Genomic DNA, 27,912 nt, shown 5'->3' on the forward strand with positions numbered 1-27,912 from the left:
GATGTGATATATTATGCATACAAGAGACTCACCGTGACATATCAGCACATATACCTAGCGTTGAGGGAATGCAGCTTATCATTGAACATCCAAGTGCAAAGCACGGAAGCGCCATCTTCGTGAAAAGAGATATTGATGTAACGTCAGCTCAAAAATCATGCTACAATGACATTGAAATTCTGACCGTCGAAATAGGAGCCTGCACAGTTACATCTTTGTATAAACCACCCTGGAGAGACTTTGTTTTCTCCTCTCCAAAAATTTTGATTCTCAAAAAACCAGATTCATTCTCGGGGATTTTAATAGTCATAATGTTCATTGGGGCTACGCTTCAACTGATGGAGATCTTGTGGAATCGTGGGCTGAACAAAACAACCTGGCACTGCTGCATGGTCCAAAACTGCCATATTCATTTAAAAGCAAAATATGGAAGAAAGGTTACAACCCTGATCTCACCTTTATCAGCATGTCTTTAGAGGACCGTTGCGTCAGAAAGATATATAAGCCTATACCAAAGACACAACATAGGTCCGTAGGAATATCCGTATACAGCGCTATAAAAGCTCCCAAAATCCCTTTCAAACGAAGGTTTAATTTCAAAAAAGCGAACTGGGAAAAATATACTGATGAATTGGAAACACAAGTGAAAAATATAGTCCCGATCCCCAAAAACTATGATGCGTTCATCAAACTTGTAAAACGAACCTCATGTAAACACATACCCAGAGGATGTCAATAACATTACATATCTGGTCTGAACGATGAAGCAAAGGACATTATGACAAAGTACACCGAAGAATATAGTAAAGACCCATTTAGCGAAGTTACGACAGAGATAGGGGAGAGACTGCAGCAAATACTAAGCGCCTCCAGACAAGAACGGTGGAGCGAGACTTTAAGTAAGATGGATTTGACGCACAGTAGTAAGCAGGCTTGGAATATGATCAAAAAACTTAATGGTGATCCCACAGAGGTGAAAGAGCCATGTGCAATAACGCCAAATCAGATAGCCCACCAACTGCTTCTGCATGGCAAAACAAACAATCGTTGCAAAACGCCAAAGATTATAAGAACTCAAGACCAGGAAACAACTCTCTTGCGAAACCCATTTACCATCGAAGAGCTTAAAAATGGTATTGACTGTATGAAAAACGGAAAATCCCCTGGGGTGGACGAAATCCTAACAGAGCAGATAAAACACTTCGGGCAAAAAGCGAGGCAATGGGTGCTCGATCTATTTAACATCTGTCGCTCTACCTACCAGATTCCACAAATGTGGCGTAAATTAAAAGTAGTAGCCCATCTAAAACCTGGTAAAGACCCTGAACTTCCGAGTAGCTACCGTCCGATATCTCTTCTATGTCATTTATATAAATTGTATGAACGCCTCATTTTGAACCGCATCCAGGAAACATTAGATGCAAAACTAATCCCACAACAAGCAGGCTTCAGACCAGGTAAATCATGCACAGGCCAAGTGCTGAACCTAACAGAGCACATAGAGGAGGGATTTGAGCAGAGGGAGATAGTGGGAGTAGCCTTGATAGACCTCACAGCGGCCTATGATACGATAAACCACAGAACCTTGCTAACTAAGATTTATAACACTGTGCTTGACTATGACCTGGTAAATATCATTAGATCGCTGTTGTGTAATAGACGCTTCTACGTTGTGCTAAATGGAAAGAAGAGCAGATGGAGAACCCAAAAAAATGGCCTACCTCAAGGAAGCGTTCTGGCGCCGTCCCTATTTAACATCTACACCAATGACCAACCAATGCATTCTCGGACTGAGAGTTTTGTGTACGCTGACGACCTTGGTATCGCCGTAAAGGGGAAAACACACAAGTAGAGCCGACAATGGAAGAGGCTTTAAACATGATGTCAACCCTACTAAAACCCAAGTATGTGCATTCCACCTCAACAACCATCTGGCGCATGTAAAACTGAATGTTTTTTGGGACGGACAACGCTTGGAACATACTGATAGGCCCAAATATCTTGGAGTGATACTAGACCGGTCACTAACGTATAAATTCCACTGTCAGAGTACAAGACAAAAGGTTTCTACGAGAAACAACCTTCTCCGGAAACTTATAGGGAGCAAGTGGGGTGCAAACCCCCAGGTCTTAAAGTCAACAGCTGAGGCCTTATGTTTCTCAACAGGGGAATATGCTTGTCCCGTCTGGGGTAGATCTAGACACGCCCAACAAGTCACCACGGCGTTAAATGAAACATGTAGCATAATTACCGGTTGTATGAAGCCTACCCCTCTACCATTACTGTACCGGGCAGCTGGATTCGCATCACCAGACGACCGTAGATGCGCCTCACAATATGTGGAGAAGTTCAGGCAAACTTTCGACGAAAGGCACCAATTATACGGGTTTGAGGAACCGCCAGGAATCAGCCGACTTAAATCAAGGAAAAGGTTTATGAGAAATGTCAGCGTCGAACCACCCGAGCTATTCCCCCTACATCCAGAACGACCTAATGGAATGAACCTGGACTGGAGAACCTGGCGGACACTCAACCGAATACGCACAGGTGTTGCCCCTGTAAAACAGAGCCTTATTAAATGGGGTATCAAGACAGATAACGACGCACTTTGTGAATGTGGGGAAATACAGAGCGTGGAGCATCTGAGAGTATGCAGACTTTGCCCATCACAGTGCACCCTCGATGATTTATGGCTCGCAAATACAAAGGGTGTAGACGTAGCCCGATATTGGGCAGAAAAACTGTAGTCGGATCCAGACACGAAAAAGTAAAGTAAGTGTAGATGTACTTAAAAATGAAAAGGGCCCGGATAGCTCACGCGGTAGCATGTCTGACTTCCACGCAGGTAGGCCGGTTCCATGTTATTTATAGCATCATGGGCCAGGGTTCGAAACCCAGCGCCGGCGAGAACATCTAGACATTTTAAAATGTCTATAGGCCCCAGTGCGCTTATTCTTGAATCGAGAAAAAAATTTTACTCCCCATTAAGCTAACTTACTTTTCTACTCCTTCATAATTTCTCTCGATTTTAAAAAGCTGTACTCTTGAACAGAGGGAGTAGAAAGGGAGGAGAGAAACTGCAAACAGTATTGCTGGATTGTTGTTGAAAATTTCAACCAATCACAAAAGTTAATTATTGATTGGCAAATGACATGATACCGTCTTACCGTCAACTGTCAACCTGATCATTTGTTTTTGTTTAAAATTACAGTTTACATTATTTTTCAACAAATAAAACAGACATAGTTTTTCTGTAGAGTGTAGAGTCGTGAGTATTTTCCTAAATAGATGTCTTGGCTCGTTGTTTTGATTGTGGCTTTCAATTTCTTTGCATATACATGTTGTGATAGTAGTATTGCACCTTTGTTTTATTTCTTTGTTGAGGTTTCTTAAACTCAACATTAAACCAAAGAATACTCCATCCAGTGGATGGAGTAATCTTTTATTAAACTGTGCTTAAGCTAGCCTTTATTTTGCCTTTCTGTATGTACACAACGTTGACAAAGAGTTCTCGTGTTCTCACTAACTTTACATGTTTTGTTTGTATTCACTGTCAAAAATACAATTATTTTTATACTGACAGTTTTTGACATAGTTCCTCATCGTTCCACGAATATATTAAACCAAAATATTTTTCATACCGTCGAAAAGTTATCATGAAGTAATACCTTTTTAATGAGGTAGAATGGGAATCATTAATGAGTGTGATACATTTTCTGCATGCTTTTAGACCTAGTGTATATCCTATTTAGTTTGAACATTGATCTTAAATTTAGTTTTTTTACTTGTAAAGCACCCTTTATATTCTGTGGAAAGTCTTATATCAGGTAGCTGTTATAATATTGTTTAATATAGATAATTAAACGAACTGTTATAAGGAACACCCAAATACATAGAAAATATAGAAACAAGGGGACGTGTATTTTGTCAAATAGAAAATTTATAAACCATATTGGCCGTTTTGTAATAGACTATTTCAAAAATATTTTAGCAAACAACCACCTATTTTGTTAATACCCCTATGAGCTACCCTTCGTGTCATAAAAAGCAATATCCTTGTTTATTATGTATATCGTAAATTGTGTAATTGTAACAGGCAAGCCTTCTTTTATAAAAAAAAAATCACTTCTGTCTCTGTTTAGAACAACCTTTTTTTTTTTTCTTCCGTATTGGCTTTGGATTACTTGATCCATTCAGTCACGATAGATAATAAATTACTGTTTGCTACAATATTCCAAATATAATACATTGCATTACATAATACATTAGGTACATGTGCGCACATATAATACTTATGCACGCACATACATACATACATATGTAGAAGTGGAAACATTTAATTGACCAGTAGGTATACTCCTCATTCATGGCCCTAACCAACTTAAATTAATTTACAAATAATTAAATCGACAAAAAAAACTACATGCTAATACTAAATACTAATACTAAATGCTAATAAATATGTTTTTTTTTTACACAGCGATAAGGCTTCAACCCGGATCAACCCCGCGGAGGTTTACACCCTCTTTGTGTTTTTATTTTTTTTTTTTTTTCTCTTTTTTATTTTTTTATAATTTATTATACTTTTTTTTTATTTATTTATTTTTTTTTTAATTAATAAAATTTAATTTTTTTTTATACATTTTTTTTATACATATTTTTTTGTATAATTTTTTTTTTTTAATTTTTTCAATATAAACTTTTATACAATTCTATTCTTATTACCTCCCTGCAAAATCTACTTAATGAACTTTCACAGGGAGACAATATTACATAATAAGGATAAACATAAAAAAACAATAATTATTGCTAAACAAATTCAACCGGACTCATTCAGTGCAAGTTAAATTTTCCTCTTAGTCCTTTTTAAAAACTCCCAGATGATTTGTTTAATTTTAGAATTTCTACGAGACAAATATAAAAGAGAAGCATTATTTTGTGGGAAAGGTATTTCTTCTTGAAGCAGATTGTGCATCAAAAACTTACTTGCAACATCATTATGTTTGCATCCAAACAACCAATGATTAATATCGTCAACATATCCATTGCAATCGCAAAGATCTGATTCGGATAGGTTAAATCTATAGAGGTATGACTTGACAGTGGCATGATTAAAGAGACATCTAATAAACATGGCATATATATTTCTATTGGGATAACTTCTGATAGCAAAAGGCTCAGTAGGTAAACTAGGATGAATTTTGGTGTAGAGATTGTTGCTTCGATTGCAGAAAGCGTGCCACTCAATATCCCAATTTTGTTTCAAACTTTTCTTGCGAGTAGCTGTTAGATCGCTTCTATCTAGCCAAGTTATTTCCGATCCTTTTAAGATTGCCTCTTTAGCAAAAAAATCTGCTTTTATGTTACCGGAAATACCAATATGTCCTTTTACCCAGACGAAAGTTACAGAAGTCTGTTTTTCCAGTAGCTTTAGTTGGTTTTCTAAAATTTTGACGACAAGGCTATTTTTATATAAATGTTTACGTGTGTTTTCTAGAGCTAATAACGAAGATCTTGAATCTGACATAATTACAACTTGCTTGTTAGAAATTTTTTTGTTGACAGCCCATTCTAGAGCTTGATAAATTGCGAACATTTCTGCAGAGTATATGGAACATTGTTTATCTAACTTGAACATCAAGGATTCTTGGTGATCCGGAATATATACAGCACATCCAACTCCCAATCTTGATTTTGAACCATCCGTGAAAATCCTGCATGGATTATCAAGCTTGGCTATATGTTGCTGAAAGTCAACTGGATTCTCACTGTCAAAATTTGGGAACCAAACATTAACATTGGCATAAGATATATTAAAACTCGATTTAAAGAAAGTTAATTCACCTGGACTGTTTAGGTGCTGAGAAACGTTCGAGTATGCCACTGCTAAAATAGGAGAATTCCTGTTGTGCAATAGAACAACCGGAACTGCTAGCAAGTTAAAACAACGTACTACATTTGACGAAGAAGACAGTTTTAAATCGTTTTATTTTTCTAATTGACTTTGGTTCTTTTTATTAATGTGAGGATCAAAGCTTTCCTGTTTTTTTTTTCAGCTTTTCTTCATGAATAGATTTTTAAAATATTCACAGAAAAACATGCATCTTTTTTTTTTTGGCTGAAAAAAATTTAAATATTGTACTCAGTATTGAAAGAAAATATATCCATATAAATGCTTTTTAATAGACTGATAATTATTTTCTGTGCACTGCTTTAGACACAACTAATACATTTCATATAAGTTCATGTCCCCCTTTAAATATATTATCTGTGTGCGAGCTCAGCAGTAATAAGATTCCATTACAGGAAAAGAATCTATATGCCTTCTTGCGAAAATATTTCTTTCGTCACCTGTCCTTGGACATTCAGTCTTTGAAAATTTTTTTAACCTTCAAAGCCAACTCTGAAGTGTAAAATTTAGAAATCTTACTGTTTGCAACTGAGAAAATCAAACGCTTAGGAAAACAATCAGTTACAAAATGAAACAACTCGAATTGTTACACGTTGGAACTAAAATAATTACCTTTTATGACAAAATACATGTGTGACATCTGACACTGAACGTTATTATAAAGTTCTGAAGCTATCTCTTTATGGCACTTTTGTAATTAACTATTCTAATTGGGAAATAAGCCACAATTTAATTGAAAAAATAATTTTGTTAACGTTTCAACTTCCAATTCGGACGTCATTGTCAAAATACAAAATATTAATATTTAATATTATTAATCCGAATTGGAAGTCAAAATGTTAATAAAACAATTTTTTCAATAAAATTGTGGCTTATTTCCCAATTAGATTAGTTAATTATAGAGTTGTCGTCATTTGTAATTCGTGAATATTGGTTATTGAAGCACTTCACAATATTTAGCAGGAAACCCCTATAATTAAAACTTTTTACCTATTGGAATATCTATTTATAGATATGTAATAGACGTTATTCTAGAGATACGTAGATATAAACTTATCCATAAATCTGCATATAGAAGTTTATGGATTGAAGGATAAGTTTCTGTGTAAAACAACAAGATCTAGCTATGACATTAGGAACCCTCTCAATAAAAAAACATCTCTAAATTGTAATTAACAAACCAGAGGCTTAAGAGTTAGATACAATCTGATCAGCTAAAATATTTCAGACAGAAAAGATTATATTATGTGACAGACATACATAGAAGATTTACTATTGCAAAAACAGCTATGAATATGATGAAACTGGTATATAACAATTTGGAAAAATTTAACCATAACAATGCAAACAAAGTTAAAGCCGGTAAGAGCTCTAATTTTTCCATAGCCACATATGCATGGGAAACATGGATATGGATATTGAAGAAAGCAGATAGAAATAAAATACACGGTTTTGAGACTCCGCTTTTTTAGGGTTATGTATTGTTGTTTTCGCTCCCATTTTCAATTTCTCTTACATACTATCAATAGAAAATGTTACTCTCTTGGGGAGTTCTACTCCCCGAAATTCAAGAATTAGGGCCCTGGTCGACTCGGCCTGAACAAAATGAGTACCTTGGGTAAACCAGGGGTAATAATAGGCGGTTGAAGCATAGCACGGGCTCTGTTAGCTTCTTTTTATACCGTAGGTAGAGGCCATAGATATAGCAGACTACATAATTCCCAAGCCGCGTTAGCGGTATAAAACGGCAAACTATTATTTACTTAAAAATGAAAATTAAATGAAAAGTTATTACTTTAAAGAGTGATATGTACCTATACCTAACATGCTTGACTTAAATAAAACAACGATTAAGTAGATAATATAAAAAAAATCACAAATTATATTAAATTTGGGAAAGTAAGAATCATAAATACAAATACCAATGTTGAAAAGTATGTATTTATATATTAAAAATTTACTCAAGTGCTTGGATAAATTTTTTTCTTAATCATTCACCCTTTTTCACATTTCATATTTTTATGGGCAGTATTTTAAAATTTAAATACTTTTTTGTAGGTATTTAAATACTTTAGATTAGACTGTAGAGTATTTAAATATCAAAGACTTACTTATTTATAATATAATACTTGGTATTTAAATACCTACTCTAAAAGTATTTAAATACATACAAAAAAAAGTATTGAAATTTTGAAATACTTCCCATCAGCTGCTATGATACCAAGTTAAAAATATAAAATATGCAAAAAAGGTGGATGATTAAGAAAAAAATTTACCCAAAAACTTCACCCAAATAGGTTTTACATCTGAATACATAAAAAATACACTGCGCGTCAGAGAAAACGGGCACCCCAACAAAGGGGTCATTTTTGATGTCTCGAATTTCCCACACTTGTTACTTCCATTATTGCTATTCTTGTTCTCATGATCATTTTTCAGTGTGTCATTAATTATGACGTCATATACTGTATTGGGTGTGTCGAGACTTATTTCATGTAATTATTGACGAATCTGACAGATGCCAGAATCGTACTTCGCCATAGGTGAAAAGCTTGTGGAATTAAACTAATTAGTAATTTAGTAGATTTTATTTTTACACAATATGTTAACATGTAGGTATTTTTTATAAAGGGGAATAAAATTAAAAAGTAAACAATATTGTTAATTAAATTTATAAATATGGAAACATTCAAAAATGACACAAAACTATCCATAAACTGTATTTTTATCTTCTTCTCTAGGTGCTGTCTCCGCTTCAAAAGTTGGTAATCATCAGAGCGATCTTTATTTCTGAAACCGCGGCTCTAAATAATTCATTGTTATTACATCCAAACCAGTTCCTAAGGTTCTTCAGCCATGAGTTACGTCTCCTTACTATGGATATTTTTCTTGCATAATAACCTGGAGTATAAACTAACTTCTAACGAATTAAATTCTAAACCAAAATACAAAACTAACTTTTAACGAACTAAATTCTAAACCAAAACACAAAATAATGCACAAAAACGTTGTGAAACACAAGGGAAGTCGAATTCGAAATTTCAAAATGATAGGTACACAAAATACTGACCTGAATAATAACCGTCACTTGACTCTTTGACACTTCTAAAAATTGGCCAAAATGGACGAAGTTTTCGTCAAATGTTCGTAATACGTGTATTTGATTGGCTAGAAAAAACGCGCATTCTAAATATCAACGAATCAAACGTAGGTTAGGAACAGACATCTTATGTATATAACCATTGTAATGCTGCATTATTTTTGTCTTTAATCACGGAACTACCGCTTTTTCCGTCTCATGAAACTTAATGCATTAGAGAGAAATCGAAAAACTGTGACGCACTGAAAAATGATCATGAGAACAAGAATAGACAGGTAAATTGTCATTGCATAACGCATACCGGGTGTACCAATCAAACTGTGTTTTTTTCTCAATGAATATGTTTTTAATTGTATGTCAAAAATGCGCAAAAACAACCTCTTTAAACCTGTCAAATTTCATTTGCATATCTCAACCGGTTGTAGAACAATAAGTAAATCATCAGTTTGTAAGAAAAAATTCAACATACCGTATCTCGCAAACGAAGCATTTGCAGACATATTTTATAAAACAAACGCGGTTTCCCATAAATAACTCAAAAACTAAATTTTTAACAAAGAAGCTATTATAACTAAAATGGAAGATGATAAAAATTCAAATAAAATACTCACTTGAAAAACCATTTAATAATCTAAGCTTAAATAATGGGAAAACGATGCATTTTATAAAATATCCTTACTAAACACTTGTGAAAGTACTCCTGAATACCTATCAAATGAGCTCCAGTAGCTCATTTGAAAGCATCAAAATTAAGCAAGTTATGATAAAAATAAGAGAACCCTTTCAAATTTTTGAAAAAGTAAAAAATAAAACATACGCCATTTCTACAAAAAAATTAAACTTATAGTAAACCCTATTGGGACCGCGCAAGTTCGGAAAAGCGACACCTGGTTTCATAGCTCGGCAACATTTTTAGCACTTTTAATTATGTTGGCCAATCATATTGGTCCTGGTTACTGGACAATTGTCAAGGCCATAGCCCAAAAAAATTATAAGAAAAAGTAATGTTAAGGTTATATTATAAAGTTAAACAATAGGGAACTTGCATAAAATTTTAAATTCGAAAAAAATGGTATAAATCAAAACAGAACATAATTTAGAACATGTATCAAAGATAAAAAAGTTTTGTTTGTCTTTCGTTTGGCCCCTAAAGACGACTAAAAATTCAACTTATACCAGTCACACCAAAACGCGTCGTGACGTCACAGGGTTGTATGTTTACATTCTACACCAATTGTATATATAATTTTAAATTAGACATTATAAACGTCAGTAAAAAATACAGTTATGTGACGTTAAAAGTGTTTTTGATCGTTTGAATTATTCATAGAAAATTTGTACTTTTACAAAATGGTTTTTTTTTCAATAGTAAACCTTCTTTCCTTTCCTTCAAAAACTGTATCAAACTCCAATCTCAACAAACTGGTATATTATTATTACAACGACATACGATAAATGTCATTAGAATATAAATATTTTTCCTTTATTCCCCGACGACGAGCTGGCCAAATACCCAAGTAGGTAGAGGCCAATAAACTAAAGAAGAAAAAGAAGAATATACGTAAATATAACCATAAACGGAACCACATAGTAAACTCTGTGACGTCACGGGTCGTTTGAACTATTTTAAGATAAAGAAGACTTTAAATTTGTACTTCTAAGTTATTATGAGATTTTAACGCGTGAAATTTTGGAAATCTCATTTTTATAAAAAACTGAACATTATTATGTAATAAAAAAATGTGCAAGTTCCCTATTGTATGTAGTGAATAAAATTAATTATTAAAATGCACTACTACAAGCAAAATACAATTAATTAAATTTACTTTTATATAATAATTGCATATCATATCAATATTGTGGAGTAACATAATTTTTCTTCTTCATTGACAGTAGATATGAAATATACGTCAATTTGACAATTTCAATTGACAATGAATTATTTAAGAAAGTTGCAAGATTTCTTCGCTATTCGCGCACGATCGTTTCTCGTATCCCCTCTAAGTACTTGCACACGGCGAATAAGACTTTATTTATTTTAGCATAAGTAATGAACTTTTGACCGGTTTAGAATGCACATTTTTGAAAATTAAATGTGATTTAAAAAAATCAGAATTTTACAAAGGACCCCGCACAAACCTTATGGAAAATAGGTCCCAGTGGATTTCGTTCATACTTTGGGAAAATACTCTTTGAAGCATCCTGATAAAAAGTTCTCATGGGCACAACTCAATCGTATGAAGGATTTTCAAGATATACAGGCCCAAACTCGGAAAATTATAAGATTTACGGGGTATTCTAACTCCATGAGTTATTGGTTATTTGGCAACATGTATAAGTTTGGACCAAGGAAAAGTACTAGTAGTCTATGATTTTTTCCTGGCTATCCAATGGCGACCTTTACTTTGACCTTGACCTTCAACGGACGTCATCTTCTAGAGTTTCGAGGGTTTTCGGCATTCAATTGATATAAACAGATTACTCATGGGTTTTTGGGATCGCTAAACACGAATATGCCATCAGAATTGCCCTCCGGATTGCAGAGGCCCTGGCCTCTGCAAGGGACGTCATCTTCTAGAGTTTCGATGGTTTTCGGCATTTAATTGATGCAAATGAATTACTGGAGGGTTTTTTGAGGTCGCTATACACCAATATGCCACCAGAACCGACTCCCGAAGCACCTGATTTCCAAGGTCAATGAAAGGGGCTCCTGGAATTTCGAGGGTCTTTGGTACTACATTAATCCAAACGGATTAGTTATAGGTTTTTGGGGTTGCTGAACACGAATACGTGATCAGCACAGACACAGGAGCACCTGGTGCCTAAGACAGGTTATCTTCTGGAGTTTCGGAGGAATCAAATGGATTACTCTTAGGTTTTTGGAGTTGCTGAACATGCATACACTATCAGATCCGCACGTATTCGTGTTGAGCAACCCCAAAAACCTATAATTAATCCGTTTGCATCAATGTAGTACCAAAGACCCTCGAAAATCCAGGAGCCCCTTTCACTGTCCTTGGAAACCAGGTGCTCCGGGAGACGGTTCTGTTGGCATATTCGTGTTTAGCGACCTCAAAAAACCCTCCAGTAATTCATTTGCATCAATTAAATGCCAAAAACCATCGAAACTCTAGAAGATGACGTCCCTTACAGTGGCCCTGGCCACCACGTCATCCGGAGGGTAATTCTGATGGCATATTCGTGTTTTGCGATCCCAAAAACATATGAGTAATCTGTTTATATCAATTTAATGCCTAAAAGCCTCAAAACTCTAGAAGATGACGTCCGCTGAAGGTCAAGGTCAAAGTAAAGGTAACCATTGGATAGCCAGGAAAAAATCCTAGACTACTAGTACGTACTTTTCCTTGATCCAAACTTCTACATGTTGCCAAATAACCAGTAACTCACGGAATTGGAATACCCCGTAAATCTTATAATTTTCCGAGTTTGGACTTCTACATCTTCAAAATCCTTCATACGATTGAGTTGTGCCCATGAGAACTTTTTATCAGGATGCTTCAAAGAGTATTTTCCCAAAGTATGAAAGAAATCCACTGGGACCTATTTTCCATAAGGTTTGTGCTGGGTCCTTTCCATAAATTTCATTTTCTTTTGATAACTCTAAGATAGTAAGGCACAAGTAAATATAACCCGTCTGCGCGCCGATGGTGAATATTAAATTCTTAATGGTATGTCAAAAATGTGCAATAACTACCTCTTAAAACCTACCAAATTTCATTTGCAATTATCTCAACCGGTTTTAAGGTAATAAATAAATCGTCACTTTGTAAGAAAAATTTTAACACCTCCCTATCTCAGAAACGAAGCAATTGCGGCCATACGTTTATAAATCAAGCTGTCATTATTTTTTCATGCAGAATTAGGCCTTAAAGTTTATCACACTTATTTGAAAAAACACCCTGTATTGATGAAGAAAATGGCTAGTTGTTAAAGTCTCTAGCTATTTTATTATCTACCATAAGCGAATGAATCAAAAACAGAATGTTAAGAGAACCTGAGGCTATAGTTGGGTTTTAATTTCAGTATTTTATAAAGGCTAGGCTAGAATATTCCACAGGATGTGGTGAACTTTGAGTAAAAAAACACGGTTTGATTGGTACACCCGGTATACTATGACAATTTACCTGTCTAGCAACAATATTATTACAGCCATATTGTTAAAGAATAAGGCTATAACATATTAAAAAATCACTTAAATCGGACAACAGGTTTAGAAAATTCGAGACATCAAAAAACCAATTTTTTGGGTGGGCGTTTTTTTTAAGCGTAGTGTATTAAAAAGTTGACATACAATATTTACAGGAACTTTAAAATAGTGTCACATTCTCCACTTGTAGGTTTAGTCAGCTGTTTCTTTTGGTTGGGTTTTTTCTTTGTAATGAACAACTGTCTCTGTTTCAGAATTTTTGAATTGCTGGGTATGGAATCTTTGGATTCAAAGTTAGAACTGGTCTGCAGGCTAATTGCTGCCAAAGTTGGTTCAATTGGATTCACCATTTTTTCCAGAACTTTCCATTCTTCCTCTGTGTTAACCCCATTAACTACATTATATAGGTATTGCAACATCTCTTCTTTTCTCTCCGCCAATGTTTTGCACCTGCTAGCTGACTTATAATCCACTTCCTCAAAAATAATTTCGGGTTCGGCTGCTCCATCATCTTCAACGATTTCCAATATCTGTGCTATAAAAATAAAATGTTTATTAAATACACCCCACAAAAATTAACGCATCATTAAAACTCCAGTTTCATAATATGTGGAGTTTAATATGTGTAAATATAGATATGTAGATATGTACAGGGTTATTCACCATATTTTGACCCCCCCCCCTGTAAACTGCTTTATTTACAGAATTAGAAAAAAATATAAAATACAAAAGTTATTCGACTTTTAAATTATGATTTTTTGACATGTCCCGAAAAGATTGTTCATAAATTATACCACAGATTCTGGGGTCAAAAATAGGTTGATTGAACCTCACTTACCTATATACAATAGTGCACACAAAAAAAGTTACAGCCCTTTGAAGTTACAAAATGAAAATCGATTTTTTTTCATTTATCGAAAACTCTCAGAGATTTTTTATTGAAAATGGACATGCGGCATTTTTATGGGAGCAACATCTTGCAAAAAAATTAAAGTGAAATTTGTGCACCCCATAAAAATTGTATGGGGGTTTTGTTCCCTTAAACCCCCCCCCAAACTTTTGTGTACGTTCCAATTAAATTATTATTGTGGCACCATTAGTTAAACACAATGTTTTTAAAACTTTTTTGCCTCTTATTACTTTTTCGATAAGCCAGTGTTTATCGAGATATTTTGAATATTTGTCGAATCCACCACATATTTGTAAAAGGTTAAGTACGATTATAGAGACCTGTTATAATCTGAAAATTTATTTATAATTTACATTTTTAGCTATATTTTGAAAAAGAAGCTACATCTCGATAAAAGGTGACTTATGAAAAAAAGACTAAGAGGCAAAAGTTTTAAAAACACTGTGTTTAACTAATGGTACCACAATAATAGTTTAATTGGAACGTACACAAACATTTGGGGGATTTAAAGGAACAAAACCCCCATTCAATTTTTACGTAAATATATTGAAAAAGAAGCCGCATCTCGATAAAAAATGGCTTATCGGAAAAATACTAGGAGGCAAAAAAGTTTTAAAAACATTGTGTTTAACTAATGGTACCACAATAATGAATTAATTGGAACGTACACAAAAGTTTGGGGGGGGGGGGGGGTTAAGGGAACAAAATCCCCATAAATTTTTTATGGGGTGGACAAATTTCACTATAATTTTGTTTTAAGATGTTCCTGCCATAATAACGATACATATCCATTTTCAATAAAAAATCTCTAATAGTTTTCGATATATTGAAAAAAAAATCGATTTTCATTTTGTAACTTCAAAGGGCTGTAACTTTTTTATGAGCACATTTGTACTAAGGTAAGTTAGGTTCAATCGAACTATTTTTGACCCCAGAATGTGTGGTATAATTTATGACCAATCTTTTCGGGACACCTTGTCTATATCATACAAGTGACGTCATCCATCTGGGCGTTATGACGTAATCGACTAGTTTTTTAAATGAGAATAGGGTCGTGTGCGTGTGAGAATTCTCTCTTCAGTAATATTAACATTAAGATAATTATTTATACAGGTTGTCCAAAAAAATTATTTTTGAGTAAAATTAATTGACACAAAAAGAAGAATGTATGTAATTTATTTATTTCAAAATATCTTCTACTGCTGTTAGAAAACAGAAATAAAAGTTTATTGCACAAATAAACATTTATTTCTGTTTTCTGGCAGCAGTAGAATGTATTTTGAATTAAATGATTGACTGTTCTTACGATGTCAGTTGGACCAGTATAAAAACAAAATTCAACACCGATTGTCGGCGCCGTTTGTAAAATATAGGCGGCGCAATAGAAATTAATGAGTAAACTTTTATTTTTAAATTATGGTTCAATATTTGTTAAACAGTAATAATGTTCTTAATTGTTCACATTTCGTTATGAAATTGACACCAAAGATAATTAAAAATACATAATACAAATGAAATTTAACGTGCTTATTAATTTGAGAACTAAAGAAATAAGACTACACTTTGAATATACACATAAAATACATTAAAACGAACAATTCGTCTTCCAGTCGAATTGTCTTAATTCATGACTAATGGAGAGATCACTTTTACTACTGTACATGGGACATATTTTTGACAAGTTGAAATATATCACTATCCGTGTGTTCAGAACTTGATTCGACACTTGTTGTGTTTATAACTACCACACCAATATTGGAAAAGAAGTGAAAGGCGCAATTTACACAACAGTTATCAGACCAATAATGACATAAATACGCGGCAGAAACACGACTTGATACAGAAAGGACAGAAAAATGCTAGAAACAGCAGAAATGAAAATACTTTGAAAAATCGATGGGATATGAGAAGAGCTAGAAGTGCAGATATACGACAGATATACAAGGTGGACAACATTAATAACTGGGTAAAAAGCAGAAGAGTATAATGGAACAACTACATGAGCCAAATGACAAAAAACAAAGTAGTAAGGACGGCGAGAGACGGTTCCCCAATAGGAAGACGATCAGTTAGGTCTGTATCCCGCGTATGAAAAAAAGTTGATTAATAGTAAGCTGAAAATTTGTTAATAGCTTAAACGGTGTCTAGTCGGATAAACTGTGATATACGAGAACACTGTAACAGGGACAGTTTTAATTGTGGAACAGGTTAAAAATTTGGAACGGTCAGACTTAAACTCTCCGAACAGAGATTAAACTCTCATGCAAAAATCAGACTGCTATTTATCACCTGTCATAATTCCTGTCATTTGACATATTCTACATGTTCCACTCATTAAAACGCCCATTTGGTGATAAATAGTAGGCTGATTTTTGCATGAGAGTTTAATCTCTGTTCAGAGAGTTTAAGTCTGTTCTACCTGTCGGACAAAATACATGTGCCGTTTTCGTGGTCTGGCCGTTCCAAATTTTTAACCTGTTCCACAATTAAAACTTCCCCTGTTCCAGTGTTCCCATATATCAAAGTTTCTCCAACTAGACACCCTTAAGCTATTAAAAAATTTTCAGCTTGCTATTAATCAACTTTTTTTCATACGCGGGATCCAAACCTAAGTGGGAAGACCACGAAAACGATGGAATGACAACTTACTGGAGGCACATTGAAAAACACACAGAGTCATGTCTACACAAGAAGAAGAAGAAGAAGGAAAAGAAGAAGAAGACATTTATATTGGTGACAAAGCAAGATAATATTTTTATTTTACTTGAACATGAGCTACACAATTTTTCCAAATGTCACTTTTGACTTGTAAGTATATATATATTGAATTAAAACAGAAAATAGTGAAGAATTACAAAGAATGATAGAAGCACTAGATAGTGAATCGACAAAGATGGGACTGAACATCGCTTACAGTAAAACAAAAGCCATGACCAATCAACAAGGAGAACCAATAATTACAGTGGCACAAACAAGAATAAAGCAAATAAAAGAGATATTCTAGGACAAATCACTAAATTAAATAAAAAAATCAGACCGAAGAAATAAAAAAAATTAATGAGATTGGCCTGGGCATCACTCGGAAAACTGTCTTTTATTCTAAAGAAAAAAAAATACCCCCAATACCTAAAATCAAGAGTCTTCAATGTACACTCCCTCTCCTCATATATGGCTCTTAGACATGGACACATACAAAGGAAAATATGGAAAAAATAAAAATATGAAACATGAAAAATTCCATTAATTACATTATCCAATCAGCGGACTGAGCAAATTGACGTCATTAAATCTCGCATAATATATGGGACATCCTGTATAAACAATACAGTTATTAAAATTTAAAATTGATCATTAAAAGTATATAATACTTACAAATGCAATTTAATGTGCTTATTCATTTTTTAAGTACTAAAGAAATGAGACAAAAAATGTATTATAAAAATAAAATAATTGTAAGTTATGACGACTTCACTGTTTATATAGTGTTTATATTGCTTGCCGCCTTTGAAACATGAGAAGGTATTTTGACCAGATAACGATATGATTTGAGCCTAAGCACTTCCGAACAATTTGACCAATTACTCTACAGTATTGCCCAATAAGATACGTTAGAAAGTAATAAGCCACACTCGCGTCCATGTGGACTAATACAAGGAGTGATCAATTTTGAAGCAAGCAAATGTTTATATGGTTTATCTTTATTTCTATGCTCTTCGTAGAATTACTGACCAGACCCCAAAAATGCTTCTGGTCCAACTGACATCGTAAGAACAGTACATACATTCTTCTTTTTGTGTCAATTAATTTAATTAAAAAAAAATTTTTGGGCACCCTGTATAAATAATTATCTTAATGTTTATATTACTGAATAGAGAATTGAATAACCTTTCAAATGAGCTAGCACACGACCCCTATTCTCATTTAAAAAAATAATCGATTACGTCATCGCGCTCAGATGGATGACGTCACTAGTATGATATATATGTCAAAAAATCATAATTTAAAAATCAAATAACTTTTATATTTAACATTTTTTTTTTAATTCTGTAAATGAAGCAGTTTACAGGGGGGTCAAAATATAGTGAACAACCCTGTACATTTTGAAAACCTTTCCTTTTAATAATAATAGGATGTACTATTTTCGTGCCAAAAGTGAAGAATGGAACTTCGGTCTTAAAATGCTCCTCAACCAGACACCAACAAAATACCACACTATTAGTATGGTATAGTTAGACCCAAACCCAGACATCCAAAGTGAAAGTTATCCTCCAACACCAAATTATTCTATATGGTCCATATAATGTTCAGAAAAAAGTCACACCATTTTGAGCGTCGGGTTTGGGGGCTAGAGGGGGGAGAAATCTGTAAATTCGTAGTTTTTCACGTTTTTCGTCAATATTTCTAAAACTATACGGTTTAGCATGAACAACCCTCTACAGGGTGTCCAGAAACTCTACCGACAAACGAAGACAGGAGATTCCTCAGATAATTTTAAGATAATTTAACCCAATTCACCTATAGGCTATTGATTATGTACTACAGAAAGGAACTACAACGTTAACGGGGTTTTATTATTTCATATGGTCAATGAATCTCTATATACGAAAAATCCGCGGAGTGCTACCATTTAAGGGGGTGCGTTTTTGAGAAATGGGTGAATTAGTCCCTGGGCACAGGTTACATTAGGGTGAGTTCTATGCTCTTTTGGTACAAACACGTCTACATAAAAATTGTTCCTGGTTAAATTTCCTATCTAAATATAACTTTTTAAAGTCAAAGATACTTTTTTTACAAAAATATATTCAAAAGAAAAAGCACAAAGAAACCCAAAAGAAAGAAATTTTGTTTTTTGTCCCATAACTTTTGTCCACGGGGATATAGGTATAGACATTGCTTCACAGAAAAAGAACTTATATATTTTCTCTTTAAAATGATGTTTGATAGAGGTCATTAGGATTTACAGTTTTCGAAATATGATTTTTCAAAGTTTGCCACTCACAGCAATTTTGGGCAATTTTCCTTGTTATTTCGCAAATATTGTTCTGTAACTTTTGTCTACGTAACTTTAGGCATATGCAATGATACATGTAAGAGGAATAAAAATCAATTACCTTTAAAATGTTCTATTGTATAATGTTGTACGACTTCTTTTAAAGAGGTTATCTTTTTCAAGACTTTATACTTTTAACGAGTTTTTTATATTTTTTACGATTATTTTTTAAATTTCCCATTATAACTTTTTTTTCTACATTTAGGTATATAATATTATATAATAATATAGAAAGCTTATTCTGTTTACTTTAAAATGGTGTATTATAAAAAATTCTAGGATTATTTTTGAATATGATATGCTTTTTCATAATGTCATAAGTACTTGCAACGATTTTTGATTTTAGGATTATTTTTTAAATTCCTCATTATAACTTTTTTATGTGATTGTGTGTTATGATTGAATCTTATTTTTTATAGGTAATACTTTGGATCCTCTTGACTCCGCCGGGCAAACTTCAAAATATTAATTCCAATATTTAGTGTCAAAGCTCCTGCACCACAAGCTTTGCTTGAAAAAATAGCATGTAAATGTACCAAAGGATGTACACAAAACTGTGGTTATAGGAAGATAGGAATTAGTTGTTCAATATTCTGCAAAGGGTACATGTGCATGGGTACTAATTGTGGGAACTCTAAGATAACTGAGGTGTCAGAGGAAGATATTGAAGCTAATGCTTACGAAGAGATGGACTTTGATTTTGAAACTTTTTTAAAAGTCAACGTTTAAATAATTTTAACTAAAGTGATGTTTTCTAAGACTAATGTTTATGTAATTTTTGTAAAAGAAATAATTTTAAAGAATACAGGTAAAAAAATATCAAAGAATCACTCGGTTTCCATTATGTATTTAAATAAAGATGATACACCATTTTAAAGAACAGAAAGTAAGCCCTCTTTATTGAGCAATATATAGTATATTCATGTACAAGAAAAAAAAGTTATAATGTGAAAATTCAAAAATAATCGTAAAAAATGTAAAAAATAAGATTTTTTTTATATTAGGTATTATATAATATATAATATATTATACAGGGTGTCCCGAAAAGATTGGTCATAAATTATACCACAGATTCTGGGGTCAAAAATAGGTTGATTGAACCTCACTTACCTATATACAATAGTGCACACAAAAAAAGTTACAGCCCTTTGAAGTTACAAAATGAAAATCGATTTTTTTTTTCATATATCGAAAACTCTCAGAGATTTTTTATTGAAAATTGACATGTGGAATTTTTACGACAGCAATATCTTAAAAAAAAAATTAAGTAAAATTTGTGCACCCCATACAAATTTTATGGGGGTTTTGTTCCCTTAAACGCCCCCCCAAACTTTTGTGTACGTTCCAATTAAATTATTATTGTGGCACTATTAGTTAAACACATTATTTTTAAAACTTTTTTGCCTCTTAGTACTTTTTCGATAAGCCAGTGTTTATCGAGATATTTTGAATATTTGTCGAATCCACCACATATTTGTATATGGTTAAGTACGGTTATAGAGACCTGTTAATAATCTGAAAATTTATTTATAATTTACATTTTTAGGTATATTTTGAAAAAGAAGCTACATCTCGATAAAAGTTGACTTATGAACAAAAGACTAAGAGACAAAAGTTTTAAAAACACTGTGTTTAACTAATGGTACCACAATAATAGTTTAATTGGAACGTACACACACATTAGGGGGGTTTAAAGGAACAAAACCCCCATAAAATTTTTACGTAAATATATTGAAAAAGAAGCCGCATCTCAATAAAAAACTGGCTTATCGAAAAAATACTAAGAGGCAAAAAAGTTTTAAAAACGTTGTGTTTAACTAATGGTACCACAATAATGAATTAATTGGAACGTACACAAAAGTTTGGGGGGGTTTAAGGGAACAAAATCCCCATAAATATTTTATGGGGTGGACAAATTTCACTATAATTTTGTTTTAAGATGTTCTTGACATAAGAATTATACATGTCCATTTTCAATAAAAAATCTCTAATAGTTTTCGATATATTCGAAAAAATCGATTTTCATTTTGTAACTTCAAAGGGCTGTAACTTTTTTTGTGAGCACATTTGTACTAAGGTAAGTTAGCTTCAATCGAACTATTTTTGACCCCAGAATGTGTGGTATAATTTACGACCATTCTTTTCGGGGCACCCTGTATAATAATATTATTTTATTTATATATTATATTATAAAAAATCGTTAAAAGTATAGAACCTTGAAAAACCATAATCTCTTTAAAAAAAAGTCGTACGACGTTATACAGTAAACCATTTTAAAGGTAATTGATTTCTATTCATATTACGTGTACCATTGCATATACCTAACGTTACGTTGAAAAAAGTTACAGAACAATATTTGCGAAATAACAAGGAAAATTGCCCAAAATTGCTGTGAGTGACGAACTTTGAAAAATCATATTTCGAAAACTGTAAATCCTAATTATCTCTACTAAACAACATTTTAAAGAAGAAATATGTAGGATTTTTTTCTGAAAAGCAATGTCTATACCTATATCCTCGTGGACAAAAGTTATGGGACAAAAAACAAAATTTCTTTCTTTTGGGTTTCTTTGTGCTTTTTCTTTTGTATATATTTTTGTAAAAAAAGTATCATTGACTTTAAAAAGTGATATTTAGATATGAAATTTAACCAGGAACAATTTTTATGTAGATATGTTTGTACCGAAAGTGCATAGAACTCACACTAATGTAACCTGTGCCCAGGGACTAATTCACCCATTTCTCAAAAACGCACCCCTTTAAATGGTAGCACTCCGCGGTTTTTTCATATATAGATGTCCATTGACCATATGAAATAATAAAACCCCGTTAACGTTGTAGTTCCTTTTAGCTATCTTATTTTGAATATAATCAATAGCCTACTAGTCCGAAAATGCTTCCTAAGGGAGCTAGAGCTCTTTGACGATGGCGTCATGTAATTAGTTTTTCTTAAATACCTCCAGAACGCTTCTATTTAGAAAAACGAAAATTGGTATACATATTTACTTTCCAGAAATGAATCGATTCCATCCATTGCGAATTTCTAGTACAAGTCATAGGCGTCCGTTTTGGGTAGGGCAACGGTTATTTTATCGCCTAACTTTTTTGTCTTTAATTTTTAAGCATTTTTGACTCTGAATTATTTAATTGTGAGTTATTCTAGTACTAAAAGGTACTCTTAGTTTAAGTCGATAGGATACACCGTTTTCTAGAAAAATCGATTTGAAAATTTTTCGTTCCTTGAATTTAAAAAAAAAAGATTTAAAAAAACTATTTAGAAAGATGAAAACTGGTACATTTATTTATATTCCAGAGATTAATCGATTTCATTAATGGCGAATTTCTAGTACCGGTCATAGGCGTCCGTTTTGGGTAGGCCAACAGTTATTTTATAACATACCTTTATTGTCTTTAATGTTTAAGTATTTTTGACACTAGATTATTCAATTATGAGATATTCGAGTACTAAAAGTTACTCTTGCTTTAAGTTGGTAAAATACATCGGTTTTTTTAAAAAAAATTTTAACTTTTTTTTTCAAATTCCCAAAACTAAAAACTTTCAAATCAATTTTTCTAGAAAACGGTGTATCCTATCGACTTAAAGTTAGAGTACCTTTTAGTACTAGAATACCTCACAATTTAATAATCCAGTATCAAAAATGCTTAAAAGTTGAAGACAAAAAAGTTATGCGATAAAATAACCGTTGCCCTACCCAAAACGTACGCCTATGACCGGTACTAGAAATTCGCAATGGATGGAATCGATTCATTTCAGGAAAGTAAATATGTATACCTACCAATTTTCGTTTTTCTAAATAGAAGCGTTCTGGAGGTATTTAAGAAAAACTAATTACATGGCGCCATCTTCAAAGAGCTCTAGCTCCCTTAGGAAGCATTTTCGGACTAGGTGAATTGGGTTAAATTGTCATAAAATTATCTGAGGAATCTCCTGTCTTCGTTGGTCGGTAGAGTTTCTGGACACCCTGTATACAAAATTGTTCTACATTAAATTTGAAATAAAAAAGGCCCTATGCATAACCCTTCTAAAATGAACGGTTCCAAAGTTACGGAGGTAGTACCTATAGTATAATTGGTCCAAAAAAAGGCCTAACCCAGACATCCAAAGTAAAAGTTTCCCTTCAACACCAAATTGTTCTATATGGTCCACATATTGTTTAGTAAAAAGTTACACCATTTTTAGCGACCGGTTTGGGGGGGAGATGTGGGAGAATGTAGGTAAATTAGTAGTTTTTTACGTTTTTCGTCAATATTTCTAAAACTATGCTTTAGCGTAAAGAATGTTCTATAGAAAAATGTTCTACATAAAATTTAAAACAAAAAAGGTTTGATACATAATTGTTATAAAATCAACGGTTCCAGAGTTACGGAGGGTGAAAAGTGGAGGTTTTAGATACTTTTTATATTTACCGATTTCTCCCCCCTCTCCCCCCCCCCCAAACCCGACGCTCAAAATGGTGTGACTTTTTTCTGAACATTATGTGGACCATACAGAACAATTTGGTGTTGAAGGATAACTTTCACTTTGGATGTCTGGGTTTTTGGTATAGTTATACCATACATTGCCCAAAAAATACAAAAAGTATCGAAAAGCTCGACTTTTCACCCTCCGTAACTCTGGAACCGTTGATGTTATAACAATTATGTATACAAGATTATAAACTTAAGACATCGACTTAAGGTCGATTATTATATAGCTTATAATGTAGCAATAATGTTATTTAGAGGTTTTTACACCTTTTGAAGTGGCTAGTTTCAACTACTTGTACACTGGACGTTTACACTGATGATGGTCATTTTGACCGAAAACGTTTTGTACTTCCACTCCCTTGTGGATAAATTTTAAGAATTTTAATAAATTAATATACCTACATACAACAGAAGTGTTTACTTCATTCTACGTTGTTTTAACGAAGGTATACAGCCAACTACAGGGTTTACCCCATTAAAGTTACAAGATTTTTTGTTTTCAATTTCATGTAGAACATTTTTGTATATAACATTGCTTACGCTAAAGCATAGTTTTAGAAATATTGACGAAAAACATAAAAGAAACTACTAATTTACCGATTTCTCCCCCATCTCCCCCCAAACCGGACGCTCAAAATGGTGTAACTTTTTACTGAACAATATGTGGACTATACAGAACAATTTGGTGTAGGAGGAAAACTTTTACTTTGGATGTTTGGGTTAGGCCTTTTTTGGACCAGTAATATTATACTATACTACCTCCGTAACTTTGGAACCATGAATTTTAGAAAGATTATGCATATGCATAGGGCCTTTTTTATTTCAAATTTAATGTAGAACAATTTTGTATAGAGGGTTGTTCATGTTAAACCGCATAGTTTTAGAAATATTGACGAAAAACGTAAAAAACTACGAATTTACCGATTTCTCCCCCCTCTCCCCCCCCCAAACCTGACGCTCAAAATGGTGTGACTTTTTTCTGGACATTGTGTGGACGTTTGGTGTTGAAGGATAACTTTCACTTTGGATGTCTGGGTTATGCCATCTTTTGGATCAACTATACATACATACTATACTATATGTACAACCGAAAAACAAGAAAATTTTTTATTAAATTATCAGATTATCATATGGGGAGAAACCTGGTACCCTGCAGATGTACCTCTACCACATATTGGCTCTTAACACAGGGGAGTTCGTTAAGGGGGGGCCGAAAAAAAATCTATCCTTAAGAAAACTCGAAATTGTCAGAGTAAGTTAAGTACATGCAAAAGAGTATATATTTCAAAAATCTGACGATTTGAGCCGGGCGTAAGGAAATGGGGGAGTCCCAAAGTTTGACAAGAAAAAAGCGAATATTTCGCGAAATGAATGACAGATCGAAAAACTAAAAAATATGTGCTCAATATTTTTTTAAAATCTATCGAACATGACTTCCCACGGAGAGGGGTGGGGGGTAAATTTAATATTTTAAATACGAATCCCGCGATATTTCGCGAAATGAACATCAGATCGAAAAACTATAAAATACACTTATTCAATATTTTTGAAAAATCTATCAAATGGCACCAAACACGACCCCCACGGAGGTGGGGTGGGGGGTTACTTTAAAATCTTAAATAGGAGCCCCCATTTTTATTGCAGATTTGGATTCCTTACGTAAAAATAAGTAACTTTTATTCGAAAAATTTTTTCGAATTATGGATAGATGGCGTTATAATCGGAAAAAATGATTGTTGGAAATGGAAAATTAAATTAAAAAATGGCAAGCGCCCACTAAAATGGAAAACTTTAGTTAACTTTTTTTGATTTTAGGACCTACTCTTCACAACCTAATAGGTCCCCATAACGCTTGAGTACGCACATTTAGCATACTTTGCTCCCCTACCATTCAGGGTACACACTGTTTATAGGCGAGCGGCACACCCCTAATTTGAGGCTTACAAATCAAAAAGCGACCATGATAGGTGAATGGCAAATTTTGGTCATTCTTTATATTTTCGAAGTCGATGAATCCGAATATGAAGTTTATTTATAGTCTAGTAAAATAACATTACACTACATGTAAATCAAAATGTAAATTCGTACAGGTTGAAATAAATTTTATATCAAAGTTTAGGTGAGTACAAAAGATATTTTCAAAAAAGTATCCAAATCATATGAAGGGACCATTGTTTAAATAATTAAAAAGGGGTCATTTTTGCACAATAATCACTTTTTTAACTGCTGAGGTAATTTGCATTTTATTGAAGGTCTTCAGGGTTTTTTTCTACAAACCTGAAGGACAAATCTTTTACCTAAGACTTACTAAATGAAATTTGACACCCTATTGACTTAAATAATTATATATAAAATTTAAAAATCAAATTTGCAAAGAAATATTGTTTGCGTTTTAAATAAGCAATATAAATTATTTTATTTAATAGAAGAAGTTGCGGTAATTAATCAAAAAAAAATAATTGAATAAAATTTTTTTATAATTTATGAGATTTTTAATTTGTTTATTAATGTTACTATATTTTCAATTGCAAAAACGCGGTTTTCCATAAATATATTGATAAATTCAAATTTCAGTTTAACTCCCCTCTAAAATGGCATTTGAAGATTGTCCTAATTTGTTTATAATTTGTTTTTTTAATAACGTCACGGGGATTAAATATTTTGAAATGGCTTTCCGATAATCGGATTTCTGGGAATTGTTCACTAATTAACAAAATTTTTTTGTCGTTTTTTCTTCTTTTATTTTTCTTATAGTAAAAGATATAGTTTTGCTTATAGAAGGGGTTTCATTAAGAATGTCCAATCTCTGACTTGTAGATTCTAGACCTCAAAATATTAAGATTTAACCAAAATCACTTAAATAATACATGGCTCCTTATTGAGTTACAGGGTGTTTTATTTAAAAATTATTATTGCTCAGAATTTTAAAACTATTTGACCTATTATTTTCATACTTGGTAGAAAGTGTAGGTACTATACACCCTATGAAATTATGTTAAAAACAGGTTTCCGGCTATTACCAGAGGCGTACGACAGGGGAAAGCAAATGGTTGACCCTTCCCAAATTCTACGTCACTGGCGAAATTGTCATTTTAGCGCAATTTTTAGATTCTCCAATACTCTCTAAGTAAATAACATACTACTCACTCGTACTGATAAAGTCATTAGTTTTCGAGATATTTGAAGTTAAATATGTAACGGCACAGTTATTTTGATTAATGTTTTGTGCCGCTTAATTTTTAATTTCAAATATCTCGACAGCTAATAATTTTATCGTTAAGACTAAAGAGTATATTATTCAGTCTTAACGATAAAATTATTAGTTTTCGACAAATTTGAAACTAAAAATTAAGCGGCACAATACATTAATTAAAATAGCTAAATAACTGTGCCGTTACATGTTTAACTTCAGATATCTCGAAAACAAATGACTTTATCGTCACTAGTAAAGAGGATGTTATTTATATACAGAGTATTGGAGAATCTAAAAATTGTGCTAAAATGGCAATTTCACCAGTAACGTAGAATTGGGGAAGGGTCCATCATTTACTGTCCCCTGTCGTACGCCTCTGGTAAAAGCCGGAAACTTGTATTTAACATAATTTCATAGGGTGTATAGTACTTACACTTTCTACCAAGTATGAAAAGGATACGTTGAATAGTTTTAAAATACTGACCAAAAATATTACTTTAAATTTGCACACAAAACACCGTGTAACTCAATAAGGAGCCATATTTTATTAAAGTGATTTTGGTTAAATCTTAATATTTTGAGATCTAGAATCTACAACTCAAAAATTGGACATTTTTAATGAAACCCCCTCTACAAGCAAATCTATATCTTTTACTGTAAGAAAAAAAAAGAAGAAAAAACGACAAAAAAAAATTTGTTAATTAGTGAAAAATTCTCAGGAACCCGATTATCGGAACAACATTTCAAAATGTTTAATCCCCGCAACGTTATTAAAAAAACAAATTATAAACAAATTAGAACAATTTTCAAATGCCATTTTAGAAGGGAGTTGAATTGAAATTTGAATTTATCAATAAATTTATCGAAAATACATATAAAAGTAAAAGTAATGAGATTTTACACAGATTTTTATTCTTTTGGTAACAACTACATTTTTGCAATTGAAAATATAGTTATATTTAATAAACAATCTTATAAACATCTTATAAATTATTAAATATTTTTTAACCAATTTTTTTGCTTAATGCTGGTAACATATACCAACTTCTCCTATTAAATAAAATAATTTATAGTGCTTATTTAAAACGAAAA

General features: G+C 32.8%; 1 protein-coding gene across 1 annotated transcript in view; it reads right to left on the reverse strand.

Annotated features, from left to right (window-relative positions):
* Nucleotides 1–7,834: 7,834 nt before the first annotated feature.
* LOC114330053 (uncharacterized) overlaps nucleotides 7,835–27,912 on the reverse strand; it is a 71,355-nt gene continuing 51,277 nt past the window's right edge. Inside the window, exon 2 of the mRNA XM_028279352.2 lies at nucleotides 7,835–13,714. Coding sequence (XP_028135153.2) covers nucleotides 13,329–13,714 — 386 coding nt within the window. The 3' untranslated portion in view covers nucleotides 7,835–13,328. The remainder of the gene's footprint in view (nucleotides 13,715–27,912) is intronic.

This window comes from Diabrotica virgifera, chromosome 3 (genome assembly GCF_917563875.1).
Source record: "Diabrotica virgifera virgifera chromosome 3, PGI_DIABVI_V3a".
In the NCBI taxonomy this organism is placed as follows: Eukaryota; Metazoa; Arthropoda; class Insecta; order Coleoptera; family Chrysomelidae; genus Diabrotica; species Diabrotica virgifera.